The sequence below is a fragment of the Rhinoderma darwinii genome, chromosome 10 (assembly GCF_050947455.1).
Source record: "Rhinoderma darwinii isolate aRhiDar2 chromosome 10, aRhiDar2.hap1, whole genome shotgun sequence".
NCBI lineage: Eukaryota > Metazoa > Chordata > Amphibia > Anura > Rhinodermatidae > Rhinoderma > Rhinoderma darwinii.
In genome coordinates this window covers 71,798,599-71,817,049 of record NC_134696.1, presented here as the reverse complement: position 1 = coordinate 71,817,049, position 18,451 = coordinate 71,798,599, and the positions used below count along the sequence as shown (strand labels likewise).

General features: G+C 40.1%; 1 protein-coding gene across 1 annotated transcript in view; it reads left to right on the top strand.

Moving 5' to 3' along the window:
- The first annotated feature begins 14,335 nt into the window (after positions 1 to 14,335).
- LOC142661487 (visinin-like) overlaps positions 14,336 to 18,451 on the top strand; it is a 102,142-nt gene continuing 98,026 nt past the window's right edge. Inside the window, exon 1 of the mRNA XM_075838892.1 lies at positions 14,336 to 14,742. Within this exon, the coding sequence (XP_075695007.1) occupies positions 14,362 to 14,742 (381 nt within the window). The 5' untranslated portion in view covers positions 14,336 to 14,361. The remainder of the gene's footprint in view (positions 14,743 to 18,451) is intronic.

Here is an 18,451-nt window from a genome sequence, read left to right as displayed (position 1 = left end):
AAAACATGAAAAAAACTATACATAATAGTTATCGCCACGTTCGGAACGACCTGATCTATAAAAATATAACAATATTTTTACTGCACAGCGAACACCGTTTTTTTTTTTTTTGGTCATCTTGTCTCAAAAAGAATGTAATAAAAAGTGATCAAAAAGTTGCAAGTAACGCAGAATGGTACCAACAAAAACTACAGTTCGTCACGCATAAAACAAGCCCTCCAGCAGTGATATCAACTAAAAAATAAAAAAGTTATGGCTGTCAGAATATGGCGACATTAAAACATGATTTTTTTAGAAAAGAGTATTTTTATTCTGGGAACGTAGTGAAACGTAAAAAAAACAATATAAATTTGGTGTCGCTGTAATCGTATCCACCAGCAGGATAAAGTTAACATGTTGTTTATACTGCACGGTGAACACTGTAAAAAAAAACAACAAAAAAAACCAGTGCTAGAATTGCTGCTTTTTGGTTTCTTTAACTCCCAAAAAATGTAATAAATAGTGGTTAAAAAAAATCGCATGTACCCCAAAATGGAACCAATAAAAATTAAAGCTGGTTCCACAAAAAACAAGCCGTCACACAGCTCCGTCAACGGAAAAATAACACGATATGACTCTCAAAACGCAATGATGCAAAATGATGGCCCAGACTAATTTTTTAGGTCCAGTAGAATTTGACTAAATACCCCACATCGTCTTTTACTGGACCCCACAGGTGGACCATGTAGATGCAGCGGAGATGAGGAAACTTTAGGGCCTTGTGCTGCTTATAGGACTAGTGAAGAAGTCAGAGATTAGGCAATACTGGAGCGCAGATATTTTGTATAATACCCAAAAAACCCGGCCTGTGCATAAAGGATTGGTTCAAAGCGTACCACACCAATTCATGGATTATTCATTCACCCCATTATTACATCATCCTATTATGCCCTGATGCACTCCACCCAGTTTACATATACCCTGATGTACTCCACACAGTTTATATATGCCCTGATATACTCCACACAGTTTATATATGCCCTGATGTACTCCACACAGTTTACATATACCCTGATGCACTCCGCCCATCTTACATATACGCTGATGTACTCCGCCCAGCTTACATATGCACCCACATTATAAGCTGAAACACCAGTAAAACAACAAGCAAAATCGGCGTTTCAAAAGCCAAATGGTGGTCTAACTGAGCCTGGCAGTGTGCCCAAATGGCAATTTATGACCACATATGGGGTATTACTGTATTCTGGAGAACCCGCTTAACAATTTATGGGTTGTGTGTCTACGGTGGTACAAGCTGGGCAAAACACATTGGGCACTGAAATGGCATATCTGTGGAAAACTGCAATTTTCAATCTACAACATCTATTGTGTACTCATTTTTGCAAAACACTTGGGGGTCAAAATGCTCACTACACTTCTAGATGAATTCCTTGAGTTATCTAGTTTCCAAAATGGGGTAATTTTTCGGGGGTTCCACTGTACTGGTTCCTTAGCTCATTGCAACATGGTGTCAAAAAACGAATCATGTAAAATCTCCACTCCAAATACTAAATGGCGCTCCTTCCATTTACAGCCTTGCTGTGAGTCCAAATAGCAGTTTATGACCACACGTGGGGTATTGACTTAGTCTGGAGAGAATGCTTTACGAACGTTGAGGTGCTTTTTTCCTATAATTCTTGTGAAAATGCTAAATTTTGGGCTAGAACTACATCTTTTTTATTTTCACATCCCAATTCTAATAAATTCAGCAAAAACCTGTGTGGTGAAAATTCTCACTACACCCCTATATTAATTCCTTAAAGGGGTGTAGTTTACCAAATGCATTCACATTTCAGGGGTTCTTACTGTACTGGTACCTCAGGTGGTTTGTAAATGCAACATGGCGCCCAGGAATTAATCCAGCAAAATCTGCGCTCCAACTGCAAAATGGTGCTTCTTCCTTTGTATCCTGCCGTGTATCCAAACAGTAGTTTATGACCACATGTTGGGTATTTCCATACTCGCGAGAAGTTGCTTTACAAATGTTGGGATGCTTTTTTCCTTTATTTGTTGAGAAAATGAAACATTTTGAACTAATGCTACGTCTTATTGGAAAATAATGTAATTTTTCATTTTCACTGCCCATTTCTAATAAAATCTATGAGACACCTGTGGGGTCAAAATGCTCACTACAGCCCTAGATGAATTCCTCAATGGGTGTAGTTTACCAAGTGGAGTCACTTTTGGGTAGTTTCCACTGTACTGGTACCTTAGGAGCTTTATAAATACAACATGGTGCAGAGAAATCAATCCAGCAAAATCTGTACTCCAAAAGCCAAATGCGTGCCTTCCTTTCGGAGTCCTGCCACTTGCCCAAACAGCAGTTTAAGACCAAATGTTGGGTATTTTGGGGTGCTTTTCCTCATGTATTTGTTGAAAAAATAAAAAATTCTGAGGTAAAGCTACATCTTATTGGAAAATAATGTAATTTTTCATTTTCACTGCCCAATTCTAATGAAATCTATGAAATACCTTTGTTGTCAAAATGCTCACTACACCACTAGATGAATACCTCAAGGGTTGTAGTTTTCAAAATGGGGTCTTTTTGGGGGGTTTCCTTTGTTTTTGCACCACAAGACCTCTTCTAACCTGACATTGTGCCTGAAATATAATTTAAGAAAAGGAAGGCCCTAAAATCCACTAGGTGCTCCTTTGCTTCGGGGGCTTTTGTTTCAGTCCATTAGCACACTAGGGCCACATGTGGGATATTTCTAAAAACTGCAGAATCAGGGCAATAAATATTCAGGTCTGTTTCTCTGGTAAAAATCTTCAGTATGACAGGAAAAATGTAATTTCTGGAAACAAAAATTTAATTTGCAAATTTTCCTTCCACTTTGCTTTAAGTACTGTGAAACACATAAAGGGTTAAGAAACTTTCTAAATGCGGTTTTGAATACTTTAAGGCGTGCAGTTTTTAAAATGGGGTGATTTATGGGGGTTCCTAATATAGAAGGCCCTCAAAATCACTTCAGATCTGAACTGTTCCCTAAAAATAAAATAGGCTTTTGAAATTTTCTTGAAAATGTGAGAAATTGCTGCTAAACTTATAAGCCTTGTAACGTCCTAGAAAAACAATAGGATGTTCAAAAAAATTATGCCTACATAAAGTAGACATATGGGAAATGTTAACTAGTAACTATTTTGTGTGGTATAACTATCTGTCTTACAAGCAGATACATTTACAAAAATGCTAATTTTTGCAAATTTTCTCAAACTTTTTGTGTTTTTCCCCAAAAAATATTGAATGTATCGACCAAATTTTTTCACTAACATAAAGTACGATATAGAAAGAATTGTATTCGGCAGACATTTGGAATATTTTAGCGTAGATTTATTTACATTTTTTCTTTTTCAATATATGCCAGTGGCTACAAGTGCAACGTTTCGGTCGTGAGACCTTCGTCGGGCACTGAGCCGTACTGGGGACTGGTTTAGCTATTATTATCGCGCTGCTATAATAGAATTGGCGGCTTACCGCCCTCTAAGAGTGCCTTAGAGAGTGGTGAGCCGCCAATTCTATTATAGCAGCGCCAGCATAATCGCTAAACCAGTCCGCAGTATAGCTCAGTGCCCGACGAAGGTCTCACGACCGAAACGTTGCACATGTAGCCACTGGCATATATTAAAAAAAGAAAAAAATTAAATAAATCTACGCTAAAATATTGCAAATGTGTGCCAAATACAATTCTTTCTATCTACAACAGGGTTGGGACCCTATTTCGAGCACCTGAGAAAACTAGTGCTGTCTGAACAAAACCACACATAAAGTGCAATATGTCACGAGAACACAGAATCGCTTGGATAGGTAAAAACATTCCGATGTTATTACCACATATAGTAACACATGTCCGATTTTAAAAATGAGGCTCTGTCATTTGGTCCAAAAGTGGCTGCGGCGGGAAGGGGTTAAGGACCACAGGAATATGTTTGTTTTTGTCTCCTCCTATCCCGACAGGCATATTTTTTTTATTTGTTTGTTAACGTAGCAGTAGGAGTTTTTTGCAGAACAAGTTACTTAGTTACATAATTGATAAGGCCTAAAAAAGACACAGGTCCAACCTATCTTATATATATTTTCGAAAGTTTGTTTGAAACCCGATTTTTCATTGGTTTAAAATGGATCATACTAACAGGATGTGCCAAGGGGGAAGTGAAAAATGAAAACAACAAAAGTTTTGTAAAGTATATTATTTATTTTGTTTCACTGTAATATGTGTGTATTTAGAACCAGCCTAATATCCTAGGAACCTGTAAGCACAGTATGTCTACTCCACCCATCAAGTAGACTGCATCCTAAAAGGCTGTTCCCATCTTAGACATTTATGGCATATCCTCAGTATATGCTGCATAGTTGCAGTAACTTTCATTCACTTTGAATCCAAATAAGGGCAGAGAATTACTGCAGTAGTGGCCAGCAGCCGTCTCACCATGCGGGTCGGGGTACTTTTGTTCTGTAGGCAGGTGCTGGTCCCAGAGGTCGATGTGTTGGTCTTGTGGATATGCCATAATTGTCTAAGATTTCAATGCCCCTGTAATGGATTTGCCTGACACAGCTTCTTTGTCGACGCCCGTGGTTAATCAGCCTGCATCTGTGCCTAGGTCTGTTAGAGTGACTCGATCTGCTACCACTCAGGCTGGGAGGCTGAGGAGTGGGAGAACCTATCACAGCCTGGCCAGTCGGAGCTAGCTTCCGCCCTCTGTCTATTTATACCTTCATTTCCTGCTTCTCCTTTGCCTGTGATTCTGTCTGGTTTCCTGGCTCTGCTGCTCCTGCTAATACTATTGACCTCTGCTTCAAATTGACCATGGCTTTGCTGACTACTCTCCTGCTCTGCGTTTGGTACCTCGTACACTCCTGGTTTCACTCGGCTCGTTCACTACTCTTGTTGATCACGGTGTTGCCGTGGGCAACTGCCCCATTTCCCTTAGCTTCTGTGTACCATTGTCTGTTGGTCTGTCGTGCACTTATTGAGCGTAGGGACCTTTGCCCAGTTGTACGCCGTCGCCTAGGACGGGCCGTGCAAGTAGGCAGGGACTGAGTGCGGGCAGATTAGGTCTCACCTGTGTGTCTCCCTACCCTGTCATTACATAATCACAGGCCCAAATACCTTTTCTACCCTGGTCCCTGACACACTATGGACCCCCTTGGGTCCCGGGCTCAGCTAATGCAGGGTCTTTCCCTACAGGTTCAAGACCTGGCTCAGAGGTGCAACCAGCTTGATGCTACCCTGGTAGTGTCCCCACCTCACCTCTAGAACCCCACCTCAAGTTGCCTGACCGGTTCTCAGGGGACCGGAAGACTTTTTTCTCCTTCCGGGAGAGTTGTAGGCTCTATTTCTGTTTAAGGCCCCACTCCTCAGGTTCTGAGAACCAGCGAGTGGGTATAATTATGTCCCAGCTCCAGGACAGCCCCCAGGAATGGGCTTTCTCTTTGGCTCCTGACGCCCCTGAACTTTCGTCTGTTGATTTATTTTTTTCCGCTCTCAGGGTCATCTATGACGAGACTGACAAGACTGCCTTTGCCGAGAGTTAGCTGGTGACCTTATGTCAGGGTAAGAGACCCGTTGAGGAGTACTGTTCTGACTTTAGGAAGTGGTGTGTAGCTTCTCGGTGGAATGACCCTGCCCTGAGGTGTTAGTTTAGATTGGGTCTGTCGAACGCCCTGAAAGACCTGTTAGTTAGTTATCCCTCTTCGGACTCTCTAGATCAGCTTATGGCTTTAGCGGTACGTCTTGACCGACGTCTCAGGGAACGACGACTCTAACGTTTTTGTGCCTTTTCCTCCTCCCCTATGATGGCTCCAGAGGTTCCGTTGCTTCGTTCTTACACGGAAAACTCGGATGAACCTATGCAACTCGGGGCCTCCGTGTCTCCCCAACAACGTAGAGTGTTCCGCAGGAAGAATGGTCTCTACTTCTACTGTAGGGATGACAAGCATCAAGTGAATGACTGTCCTAGGCGTAAGAAAACTCCAGCCAGAACACTTCCGCGCCTAAGTGACCATCGGGGAGGTTGCTTGGGCGCACAGGTATTTCCCGTAAATATGAAGCCTAATAAAATCTTGCTTCCCTTTCAGGTATCTTTTGGTGGTAGGTCTGCCACCGGCAGTGCCTTCGCGGACTCAGGGTCTTCTGCTAATATTATGTCTGTGGAATTTGCTATGTCTCTAGCTATGCCTTTAATTGATTTGCCTAAACCTGTCCCGGTAGTGGGTATCGACTCCACTCCACTTGCTAATGGTTATGTTACACAGCATACCCCTGTATTTGAACTCATGGTTGGCTCCATGTATTTGGAGCAGTGTTCTGTGTTGGTGATGCAGGGATTATCGTCCGATTTGGTTTTAGGCCTTTCCTTGGTTGAAGATGCATAATCCCACGTTTAACTGGAATACTGGGGATCTTACTAAATGGGGTAATGAATGCATGACTTCCTGTTTTTCTATTAATTTGGTTTCTCTCGCTGAGGAGGCGAACACTCTACCTGAGTTTATTCAGGACTTCGCTGATGTTTATTCTAAAAAAGCCTCCAAAGAGTTACCTCCTCATAGAGAGTACGATTGCGCAATCGATTTGGTACCAGGAGCTAAGCTCTCTAAAGGTAGGATATTTAATCTCTCTTGTCCTGAACGTGAAACCATGAGAGAATATATCCAGGAAAGCCTGGCCAAGGGTTACATCCGCCCCTCTACTTCTCCGGTAGGTGCTGGCTTCTTCATCGTAGGGAATAAGGATGGTGGTCTTAGGACATGCATCGATTACCAGAACTTGAATAAGGTCACTGTAAGGAACCAATATCCCCTTCCTTTGATTCCTGATCTCTTCAATCAGGTTCACGGGGCCCAATGGTTCTCTAAGTTTGATCTTCGGGGGGCTTATAACCTTATCCGAATCAGGGAAGGGGATGAGTGGAAGATTGCGTTTAACACGCCCGAAGGTCATTTTGAATACCTCGTCATGCCCTTTGGGTTGTGCAATGCTCCCGCGGTCTTCCAGAATTTCATAAATGAGGTTTTAAGAGACTACCTGGGGGTATTTCTTGTAGTGTACCCTGATGATATAATTGTGTTTTCCAAGGACTGGTCCTCCAACATTGAGCATGTCAGGAAGGTGCTCCAGGCCTTTAGGGAAAACAAACTGTTTGTTAAAACTGAAAAATGTGTGTTTGGGGTGCAGGAGATACCATTTTTGGGTCAAATCCTCACTCCTAACGAATTCCGCATGGACTCTGCCAAGGTTCGGGCTGTGGCGGAATGGGTCCAACCTGCCTCCCTGAAGGCTTTACAGTGCTTCCTGGGGTTCACTAATTATTACAGGAGATTTATTGCTAACTTCTTGGTCATCGCTAAGCCTCTTACGGACCTTACTCGCAAGGGTGCTGATCTCCTCCACTGACCTCCAGAGGCGGTTCAGGCTTTTGAGGTCCTTAAGAGGTGCTTTGTCTCTGCCCCAGTGCTGATTCAGCCTAACCAAATGGAGCCATTCATCGTGGAGGTTGACGCCTCCGAGGTGGGAGTGGGTTCTATCTTGTCCCAGGGGTCTTACCTATCTCCGTCCCTGTGCCTTCTTCTCCAGGAAGTTCTCCCCCACTGAGAGTAACTATGACGTTGGCAACCGCAAACTCTTAGCCATTAAATGGGCATTTGAAGAGTGGAGCCACTTCCTGGAGGGGGCTAGGCACCAGGTAACGGTCCTTACCGACCACAAGAATCTGGTTTTCCTAGAATCTGCCCAGAGGCTAAACCCGAGACAAGCTCAATGGGCGTTGTTTTTTACTAGATTCAACTTTGTGGTCATCTATAGGGCTGGGTCTAAAAATATTAAAGCTGATGCACTGTCGCGTAGCTTCATGGCCAGCTCTTCTTCGGAGGAAGATCCTGCTTGTGTTTTGCCCCCAGGTATAATCATTTCCTCTGTTGATTCTGACCTAGCCTCCGAAATTGCGGCTGATCAAGGTTCAGCTCCCGAGAACCTTCCTGAGAACAAGCTGTTTGTTCCCCTGCAATTCCGGCTAAGGCTACTCATGGAGAATCATGACTCTGCACTATCTGGCCATCCAGGCATCCTGGGTACCAAACACCTCATTTCTAGAACCTATTGGTGGCCTGGGTTGCTTAAAGACGATAAGGCCTACGTCGCCGATTGTGAAACTGGTGCTAGGTCCAAGACTCCCAGGTCCCGAACAGCGGGCTTACTATGTTCTTTGCCCATTCCCCAGAAACCTTGGACACATATATGTTCATGGATTTTATCACCGATCTGCCTCCATCCCAAGGCAAGTCGGTGGTGTGGGTTGTAGTAGACCGCTTCAGCAAGATGTCCCACTTTCTACCCCTCAAGAAACTACCCAATGCCAAGACGTTAGCTACCTTGTTTGTCAAACACATCCTGTGTCTCCATGGGGTTCCTGTCAATATAGTTGGTTTCCCAACAAGCCAGGTCCACCTAGGAAGGGTCCAGTGGCCCCTCATAAAAGGGGGGGTACTGTAATGGATTTTCCTGACACAGCTTCTTTGTCGACGCCTGTGGTTAATCAGCCTGCATCTGTGCCTGGGTCTGTTAGAGTGACTCGATCTGTTACCACTCAGGCTGGGAGGCTGAGGAGTGGGAGAACCTATCACAGCCTGGCCAGACGGAGCTAGATTCTGCCCTCTGTCTATTTATATCTTCATTTCCTGCTTCTCCTTTGCCTGTGATTCTGTCTGGTTTCCTGGCTCTGCTGCTCCTGCTAATACTATTGACCTCTGCTTCAAATTGACCCTGGCTTTACTGACTACTCTCCTGCTCTGCGTTTGGTACCTCGTACACTCCTGGTTTGTCTCGGCTCATTCACTACTCTTGTTGCTCACGGTGTTGCCGTGGGCAACTGCCCCATTTCCCTTAGCTTATGTGTACCCTTGTCTGTTGGTCTGTCATGCACTTATTGAGCGTAGGGACCGTCGCCCAGTTGTACGCCGTCGCCTAGGATGGGCCGTGCAAGTAGGCAGGGACTGAGTGCGGGTAGATTAGTGCTTACCTGTCTGTCTCCCTACACCGCCATTACAGCCCCTATATGGATTTTAAATGTTTGTTTGCTTTTACAAAATAAAGCAAAATATTGCAGTGCTCTTCTCACAACATCTATCACACATTGCAGCTTTTCCCTTGTCCTCTATGGGTGTCCTCCTCTATTCCTCACAGCGCTGTGAATATCTTATTAACATATACATACCCATCATTTACATATGAATGTGCATGGTGCAGTGTTTTAATTTGTACATTGACCCTTCAGCAGACACCTTTCTGCCAGGGCTGACCTACAGACAAAGGCCTATTTTGGTTATCGGTATATCTTGCCCTATCTGCATTACAATATGTTATTGCCTTTACATATTAAATACAAAGGCATCTGTTAGTTAATAGACAGGACATAGTCACAGGACAGCTCTGGAGACATTTGGTAAACCCCCTGGCTATCACTATAAACCATCAGCCCCAGCAATCAGAACGCAAAGGCTGATGGGCTACCCCTTTATTTTTTAAATGACCTAAACTACATAATCAATTTTCATTGTTGCATCTAATGTGATTCAGAGTTACCAGTTGTTACAGCAGGACTGTCAATCAAGTGCTGTGCCCACAAGTTCTAGATGATGTCACTGTACAGCACGGTGGGTCGAGGCACTGCAAACCATGATGTACAGTTACCACTTTATCCCAAAATCATGAGCGATACCATCTGTGCTTTGTTCATTTTATTATAGCAAAATTCTTTTTTGTGCTTAACCTCCTCTTTGGACTGCTAGTATCGATGTGATTACATTGATCTAAAGTAACAAAAAATGTGGACATTCTATAATACACATAGCTTATTAATTGTATTCTCCTTCAGGTACATTTCATATGAAGAGCAACTGGAGAGGAACAAATCTCTGAGTTCCCAGTTTCCATCTTCTGTAGTGCAGTGGTTTAGGTTAGTTCTGTAACAAGCTTAATACATGAAGGTTAGTATAGGAGAACTGACCTCCTCACCTTACTGTGCCCGATGGATAAAGAGTGACATTAATTCCTCTTTAGTGACAGATCAATAAGGACAAGAAGATTAGGCATGTGGTAGTGGAAATTAAAGCTAATGCAGGACTTTTGTAATTGCATTTACGAGGATGTCAGACTACCAATTTCCTAGAGTATGTTTACCACAAATAAGTTGGTAATACATGTACTCTACTCAAATGCAAAAAAATTCTGCTTAGACCAGAATTTACAGTGACTTTAAAATGCTTCTTATATTGATACATTTTCTTTACTTACAGGTCTCAATTTACGCATAACACCGCAACAAAGTATTCAATGAAATTTGCAACATTAATCTACTGCAGTAAGGTCTGAAATCCATATGCTCTTAAGTGCATCTGGATTTCCTTTTTAGTTCCATAACACAGACTAAGGCTATGTTCACAGAACAAGGGAATCATGTAACCAACGGTTCCGTTGCACAACGGACACCGCCAGTTGCAGACGAAACCCATTGACGTTAATAGGTTCCGTCAGGGTGTACGTGATTTTACCGGATGCTGCGCATGCTGGGCTATTGTCTCTGGTAAACCCTGCCGGAGCCTAATAGTCACATATCACTGCATCATGCATTCCTACCTTCAGCTTCTCCAGAAAACATGATCCTAACTTCTTATTTATGTGCTGGTTTTGAATCATACAAACAAAATAATAAAAAGTTATAGAGTAAGTAAAAGCTGTAAACTTAATTTTTTTGGATTGGAAATTAGGAAAAGGTCTTAGATACAAAATTTCCTAGTGGGAATTAAAGAGTATATAACGATAACAATGCAAAGTACTAGTCCCCCTAGTAAACTGCACTAAGAGATCAGAACCAGAAGTCACTACCAACATTTTAGGACAAAGATTAGAAGCGAAGAATCCAAAACCAGGGAGTGGGAAGCAGAAGTCAAATTATGCTACATAGGACCTATTATTGAGTTATGCACAATTAAGGGGTTTATGGAAGAAAAACTCTGCCACGACTTACTAGTCAGAAAAACCGAAGTGCATGCACATATCTCTGTGTGTTAAACAACAATCCAAATAGATAAATGCATTGTTACCATAAGCAAAAGCTATTTAAGCCACACTCTATATCTCAGAACTCAACATATACATATAAAAGAGTGCAATAAAGCCACAAAAAAGTATATATTAAATATCTTTATTATGTATCATAATTGTATAAAAAATAATAAAACAAGCCACACTGGGGATACAGTTGGTAACATGACAGAATCAGATAAGTAGTTGCTACATAAGTCTAGTAGCAAAGAGATGACATACTAATGTATAAGTAAAGTTCTATAGTGCGGGAACAATACATTACAGAAAAACAGTCTATGCCTCAAAAATAGTTACAAACATCGTTTGTTTATTACCCCAAATAATGGTGGTCACCTGGATGACGCCAACCCTGATGTACGTTTCAGCACAAGCATTCATATGGGAGCTTGCGCCAAAACATATACGTCGAGGTTGGTGTAATTCGGATGACTACCATTACTTGGGGTAAGAAACAAATTATGTTTATACCTATTTTTGTGGTTTAGACTGTTTTATTGTAATGTACAGGGTGGGCCATTTATATGGATACACCTAAATAAAATAGGAATGGCTGGTGATATTAACTTCCTGTTTGTGGCACATTAGTATATGGGAGGGGGAAACTTTTCAAGCTGGGTGTTGACCATGGCGGCCATTTTGAAGTCGGCCATTTTGTATCCAACTTTAGTTTTTTCAATGGGAAGAGGGTCATGTGACACATCAAACTTATCGAGAATTTCACAAGAAAAACAATGGTGTGCTTGGTTTTAACGTTACTTTATTCTTTCATGAGTTATTTACAAGCTTCTCTTTGTTTACAGCCATTGACATGTCGCAGAGGTTAACACGTGAGGAGCGGATAGAAATTGTGTTGATGTCTGGTGAACGCAGTACCCGGGTCATTGCAGCAGATTTCAATGCAAGACACCCTACGAGACCACCCATCTCCCGTGCTACAGTTTGCAAACTGCTTGCCAAGTTTCGGGAAACTGGTTCAGTGTTGGATTTGCCCAAATGTGGACGCATGAAAACTGTCACTAATGAAGAAACATCAGTGGCTGTCCTAGCTTCATTCAGCAAGAGCCCACAGCGTAGCACTCGCCGCATGTCACTGGAGAGTGGCATCAGTCGAACATCCCTTCGGCGGATATTAGCTACTCACAAATGGCACCCTTACAAACTCCAGCTGCTGCAGCATCTCAACGAGGATGACCCAGATCGGCGCACTGAATTTGCAGAATGGGCAAAACAAAAATTGGAACAGGACCGTCAGTTTACACAGAACATTTTGTTCAGTGATGAGGCAAACTTTTATGTGAATGGTGAAGTTAACAAACAAAACCACCACTATTGATCTGACACTAACCCACATTGGATAGATCCCTCCAAGACTGTTAGAACACAAAAATTTATGGTATGGTGTGGTATATGGGGTACAAAGATAGTGGGGCCATTCTTCATCAATGGAAACCTCAAGGCCACGGGATATCTGAAATTGATACATGATGATGTGTTTCCCTCTTTATGCACTGAAGCTGGCACGCTCCCTAAGTTTTTCCAGCAAGATGGTGCACCACCACATTATGGGTGTCAGGTCCGAGCATTCCTAGATGAACAGTTTCCTGGAAAGTGGATTGGTCGTCGTGGGCCAGTTGAATGGCCCCCTAGGTCTCCCGATCTGACCCCCTTAGGCTTTTATCTTTGGGGTCACCTGAAGGCAATTGTCTATGCTGTGAAGATACGAGATGTGCAGCAACTGAAACTACGGACACTGGAAGCCTGTGCATTTCTTCTGCGGTGTTGCTATCAGTGTGTGAAGAGTGGAAGAAGAGGGTTGCATTGACAATCCAACACAATGGGCAGCACTTTGAACACATTTTATAAGTGGTCAGAAACTTGTAAATAACTAATGAAAGAATAAAGTAACGTTAAAACCAAGCACACCATTGTTTTTCTTGTGAAATTATCGATAAGTTTGATGTGTCACATGACCCTCTTCCCATTGAAAAAACTAAAGTTGGATACAAAATGGCCGACTTCAAAATGGCCGCCATGGTCAACACCCAGCTTGAAAAATTTCCCCCCTACCATATACTAATGTGCCACAAACAGGAAGTTAATATCACCAACCATTCCCATTTTATTTAGGTGTATCCATATAAATGGCCCACCCTGTATTGTTCTTGCACTATTTCACTTTACTTATACATTAGTATGCGATCTCTTTGCTACTAGACTTATGTAACATCTGTTTAACTGATTATGTCCACATCATGTTGCAAAAGTATCCCCAGTGTGGCCGGTTTTCTTATTTTTTTTAACAATTATGATACATAATAAAGATAGTCAATATATACTTCTCTGTGGCTTTATTGCACTCTTTCATATGTATATGTTGAGTTCTGAGATTTTAGTGTATGTATTTAGATCTGTAATGCCTCATAGTTTCATATATTTGTGTATTACGGCCTTGTTGTTTCTGTGTGTCATCCGTATTTCCACATCCATAGGAAGGTGACTTGATCGAATTTCCCAAGCGTTTTCTAGCAACGGGTCTGCAAAATATGGCTTCCGTGTGCTGCTTGTTATTTATGTGGGCCCATAGACTTGAATCGCGGCACGGGTTTTCAAAAGTGTACAGAATTAGGTCATATTCTATAATAAACAACGGATACACAAAAAAACTGTGATGTGTGCATTTCACCATAAAAATGAATGAGTTGTTGTGCTATCCGTAAAAATTTGCACAAACCAAATTCCAATCAAATAGTGCAATACAAATAGAAATAAATGTGCTTAATATTGCTTCAGAAATACTAAGGTTTGACTTACAGGTAGAATTTTCTGTCATAATCAAACTGCCTGAATACATTTTTGACAACAAAACAATGTTCTTACTTCCTCGTCCTTGTTCAGTTGTTGTTGCGGGCATGGATAACGAACATCTGGTGGAAATAAAAGATATGGCTAAATCTGCTCAGGACTGAAATCTCCCTACTTTAAAAGGAGATGTGCTTCACTAAGCCCTTTACTCATACACTCCAGTAAGGTAGGGAGGAGTGGGCTGGCCTTCTGTTATCTGATGTAGTAATTATCTTAAGAGTCTATAAAAGATGAAGCTCTGACTCTTAACATCTTTACTTCAAATCTAGTCTGTGGATGAACACTGGTTTGACGTTCGCATTTAACCAATCAAAAACTGCTGTGACCACAGAAAAATAGGTGACGTGAAACTTACAGAATGGGGAACAGTAAAAGCGGAGCCCTATCTAAAGAAATCCTTGATGATTTAAAGTTAAATACAAGGTATTCAGAGGATGAACTTTGCAAGTGGTATGAGAGTTTTAAGAAGCAATCTCCAGATGGCAGGATATCTCGCACAGACTTTGAGAAAATCTATGGCAACTTTTTTCCAAACTCTGATCCCAAAACCTACGCAAGACACGTTTTCCGCAGTTTTGACACAAATGATGATGGCACGCTGGACTTTCGGGAATACATCATTGCTCTTCACCTCACCTCTTCTGGTAAAACCAACCTTAAGTTGGAATGGGCATTTTCTTTGTTTGATGTTGACAGGAATGGCGAGGTCAGCAAAGTTGAAGTACTTGAAATAATTACAGTAAGTATATATTTTAAATTAATTCTGAGAAATAGAAAATGAGACTAAAATAAAATTTTTTATAAATTCTGCAGATTAGTTATTATATTTGATGTAAAAGTGAGAATGCTCTAAAGAGTTTACTAAGACACTGTTCACACCTGCGCTATGACTTCCACTCAACACAGAGGCGTGACAGCTATACCGGATCTGTTGTTGATCGGATTCTAATTAATCCGGACGGATTATTAAATTATATTTGGTTAAACGTAGGGAAACAGTTCTATAGCAAAACCCCACCCCAAAAAAACGTTTAGGGTGTACGTAATTTTACCGGATGCTGCGCATGCTGGGCTATTGTCTCTGGTAAACCCTGCCAGAGCCTAATAGTCACATATCACTGCATCATGCATTCCTACCTTCAGCTTCTCCAGAAAACATGATCCTAACTTCTTATTTATGTGCTGGTTTTGAATCATACAAACAAAATAATAAAAAGTTATAGAGTAAGTAAAAGCTGTAAACTTAATTTTTTTGGATTGGAAATTAGGAAAAGGTCTTAGATACAAAATTTCCTAGTGGGAATTAAAGAGTATATAACGATAACAATGCAAAGTACTAGTCCCCCTAGTAAACTGCACTAAGAGATCAGAACCAGAAGTCACTACCAACATTTTGGGACAAAGATTAGAAGCGAAGAATCCAAAACCAGGGAGTGGGAAGCAGAAGTCAAATTATGCTACATAGGACCTATTATTGAGTTATGCACAATTAAGGGGTTTATGGAAGAAAAACTCTGCCACGACTTACTAGTCAGAAAAACCGAAGTGCATGCACATATCTCTGTGTGTTAAACAACAATCCAAATAGATAAATGCATTGTTACCATAAGCAAAAGCTATTTAAGCCACACTCTATATCTCAGAACTCAACATATACATATAAAAGAGTGCAATAAAGCCACAAAAAAGTATATATTAAATATCTTTATTATGTATCATAATTGTATAAAAAATAATAAAACAAGCCACACTGGGGAAATTATATAGCAAAACCCCACCCAAAAAAAACGTTTAGGTTTTACTTTATACATGTGTTCACAATGAGTAAGAATGAGAATGTACATATTTTGTGACTGCAGAGAAGCACAACAAGTAAATAACATCATTCTTCAACATAGTAGAATGGTTTAATGATTTCATCTACCTAACAATAGGATTGTAGATGATGCGTTTCCTGTATTTATTTTTTATACAACATATAGTAGTTTACATTATTGTGGCAATCGATACAGGGACATCATTTCCCATTTATGATATAATGTGTTTTCGCTAAATATGTATTAACATTTATTCCCATGATACTTCTTCATACTACATTACATTTTCCCTTGGTTGAACTTGATGGACATGTGTCTTTTTTCAGCCGTACTAACTATGTAACTATATGTAACCTAGTCTATTCATTCAATAAAATAACACTGGTAGTAAAACAATAGAATACAATTTTATAATTTAGTCTATGTCTTGTTCACAGTAGCTGTATTGTATTATAGTGTGTATCTTTGGTATTTATGGAGATATCGGTTTGAATCTTATGCATGATTCTTATTTATACCTTATACAGGAACAATACTTTTGTCAGTGTTAGCATAAGGCATATATTACTTTAGCTACTTTAACCCCTTCAAGACTGAGCCTGTTTTGGCCCTGATGACGAAGGAGATTTTTTCAAATCTGACACGTGTTAACTTACGTAGTAATTACTTGAGAATGTTTTTACCTATCCAAGTGATTAGGAGATTGTTTTCTCGTGACATATTGTAATTTATGTTAGTAAAAAAAATGTTCGATAAATTCAATATTTATGTGTGAAAAACACCAAAATTTAGAGAAAATTTGCAAAGGTTTGAATTTTTCTAAATTTAAATGTATCTGCCTGTAAGACAGACAGTAATACCACACAAAATAGTTACTATTTCATATATCCCATATGTGTACTTTATGTTTGCATCATTTTTTTAACATCCTTTTATTTTTCCAGGACGTTAAAAGGCTTAGAACTTTAGCAGCAATTTCTCATATTTTCAAGAAAATTTCAAAAGGCCACTTTTTTCAGGGACCAGTTCAGTTCTAAAGTGGATTTGAGGGCCTTATATATTAGATAGACCCCATAACTCATCCCATTTTGAAAACTGCACCCCTCAAAGTATCCAAAACAGCATTCAGAAAGTGTTTTTAACCAAACAGGCGTTTCTCAGGAATTAAAGCAAAGTAGAGGTGAAATTTACAAATGTCATTCTTTTTTGCCAAAAATAATTTGCAATACAGTTTTTTTCTGTAACACAGAAGACTTTACACTGCAACTAAATATATATTACCCAGATTGTGTAGTTTTTAGAAATATCCCACATGTGGCCCTAGTGTTCTAATGGACTGAAACACCGGCCTGAGAAACAAAGGAGCACCTAGTGGTTTCTGGGGCCTCCTTTTTAAAAAAAATATATTTTAGTCACCATGTGGTGCCAAAACAGTAAAAAAAAAAAAAAAGTGACCCTATTTTGGAAACTAAACCCATAAATTAATTTATCTAGGAGTGTAGTTAGCATTTTGACCCCACAGTTTTTTGGCTAAATGTATTTGAATTAGTCTGTGAAGGTGAAATTCGACTTTTTCTGGATAAACGTAGAAATCTTAAATTTTCACAATAAAGGAATAAAGGAGAAAAACACCCCAGCATTTCTAAAGCTATTTTTCCCGATTATGGCAATATCCCATATGTGGTAATAAACTGTTGTTTGTACCCACAGAAGGGCTTAGAAGGGAAGGAGCGCTATTTGGCTTTGGAGCTCAAATTTAGCTGAAATGGTTTTTGGCCGTCATGTCACATTTGCAAACCCCTGAGGGACCAAAACAGTAGAAACCCCCCAAAAGTGACCCCATTTGGGAAACTACACCACTTAAGGGATCTATCTAGGGGTATAGTGAGAATTTTAACCCCACAGGTCTTTTGCAGAATTTATTAGAATTAGGCCGTGAAAATGAATATCAACATTATTTCCAATAAAATGGTGAAATTTAATTTCACAAAGGATAAAAGGAGGAAAAAGAACCAAAACATTTGTAAAGCAAATTCTCTCGTGTACGGCTATACCCCACACGTGGTCATAAATGGTTTTTTTAATTAGAAATTAATTAACCCTTTCTGGACTGATACATTTTTTGCTTTTATATTTTCATTTTTCGCTCCCCGAATTTATTATTTTTCCGTCAATAGAGTCATGTGAGGGCTTATTTCTTGTGGGAGGAATTGTATTTTCTATTGACACCATTTAAAGTACCATATAATGTACTGGAAAAACAAATAAAATTATTTGCAGGCTGAAATTGAAAAACACTGAGATTCCTCCATTTTTTGGGGGGTTTTGTTTTCACTGCTTTAAAAAGTAAAAACGACAACTTAATTTTTTTCTGTAACTCAATACAATTACGGTGAAACCAAATTGGTATATATTTTTTTGATATTTTACTACTTTTACTAAGTAAAAACAATTTATTAAAAAAATAAATTGTTTTGTTACACCACATTCAGAGAGGCATAACTTTAATTTATTGTTTTGGTCGATTGAGCGGTGTAAAGGATTATTTTTTTGCGGGACCAGCTGTAGTTTTTATTGGTATAATTTTTTGGTACATACAATTTTTTTAGCACTTTTTATTAACATTTATTT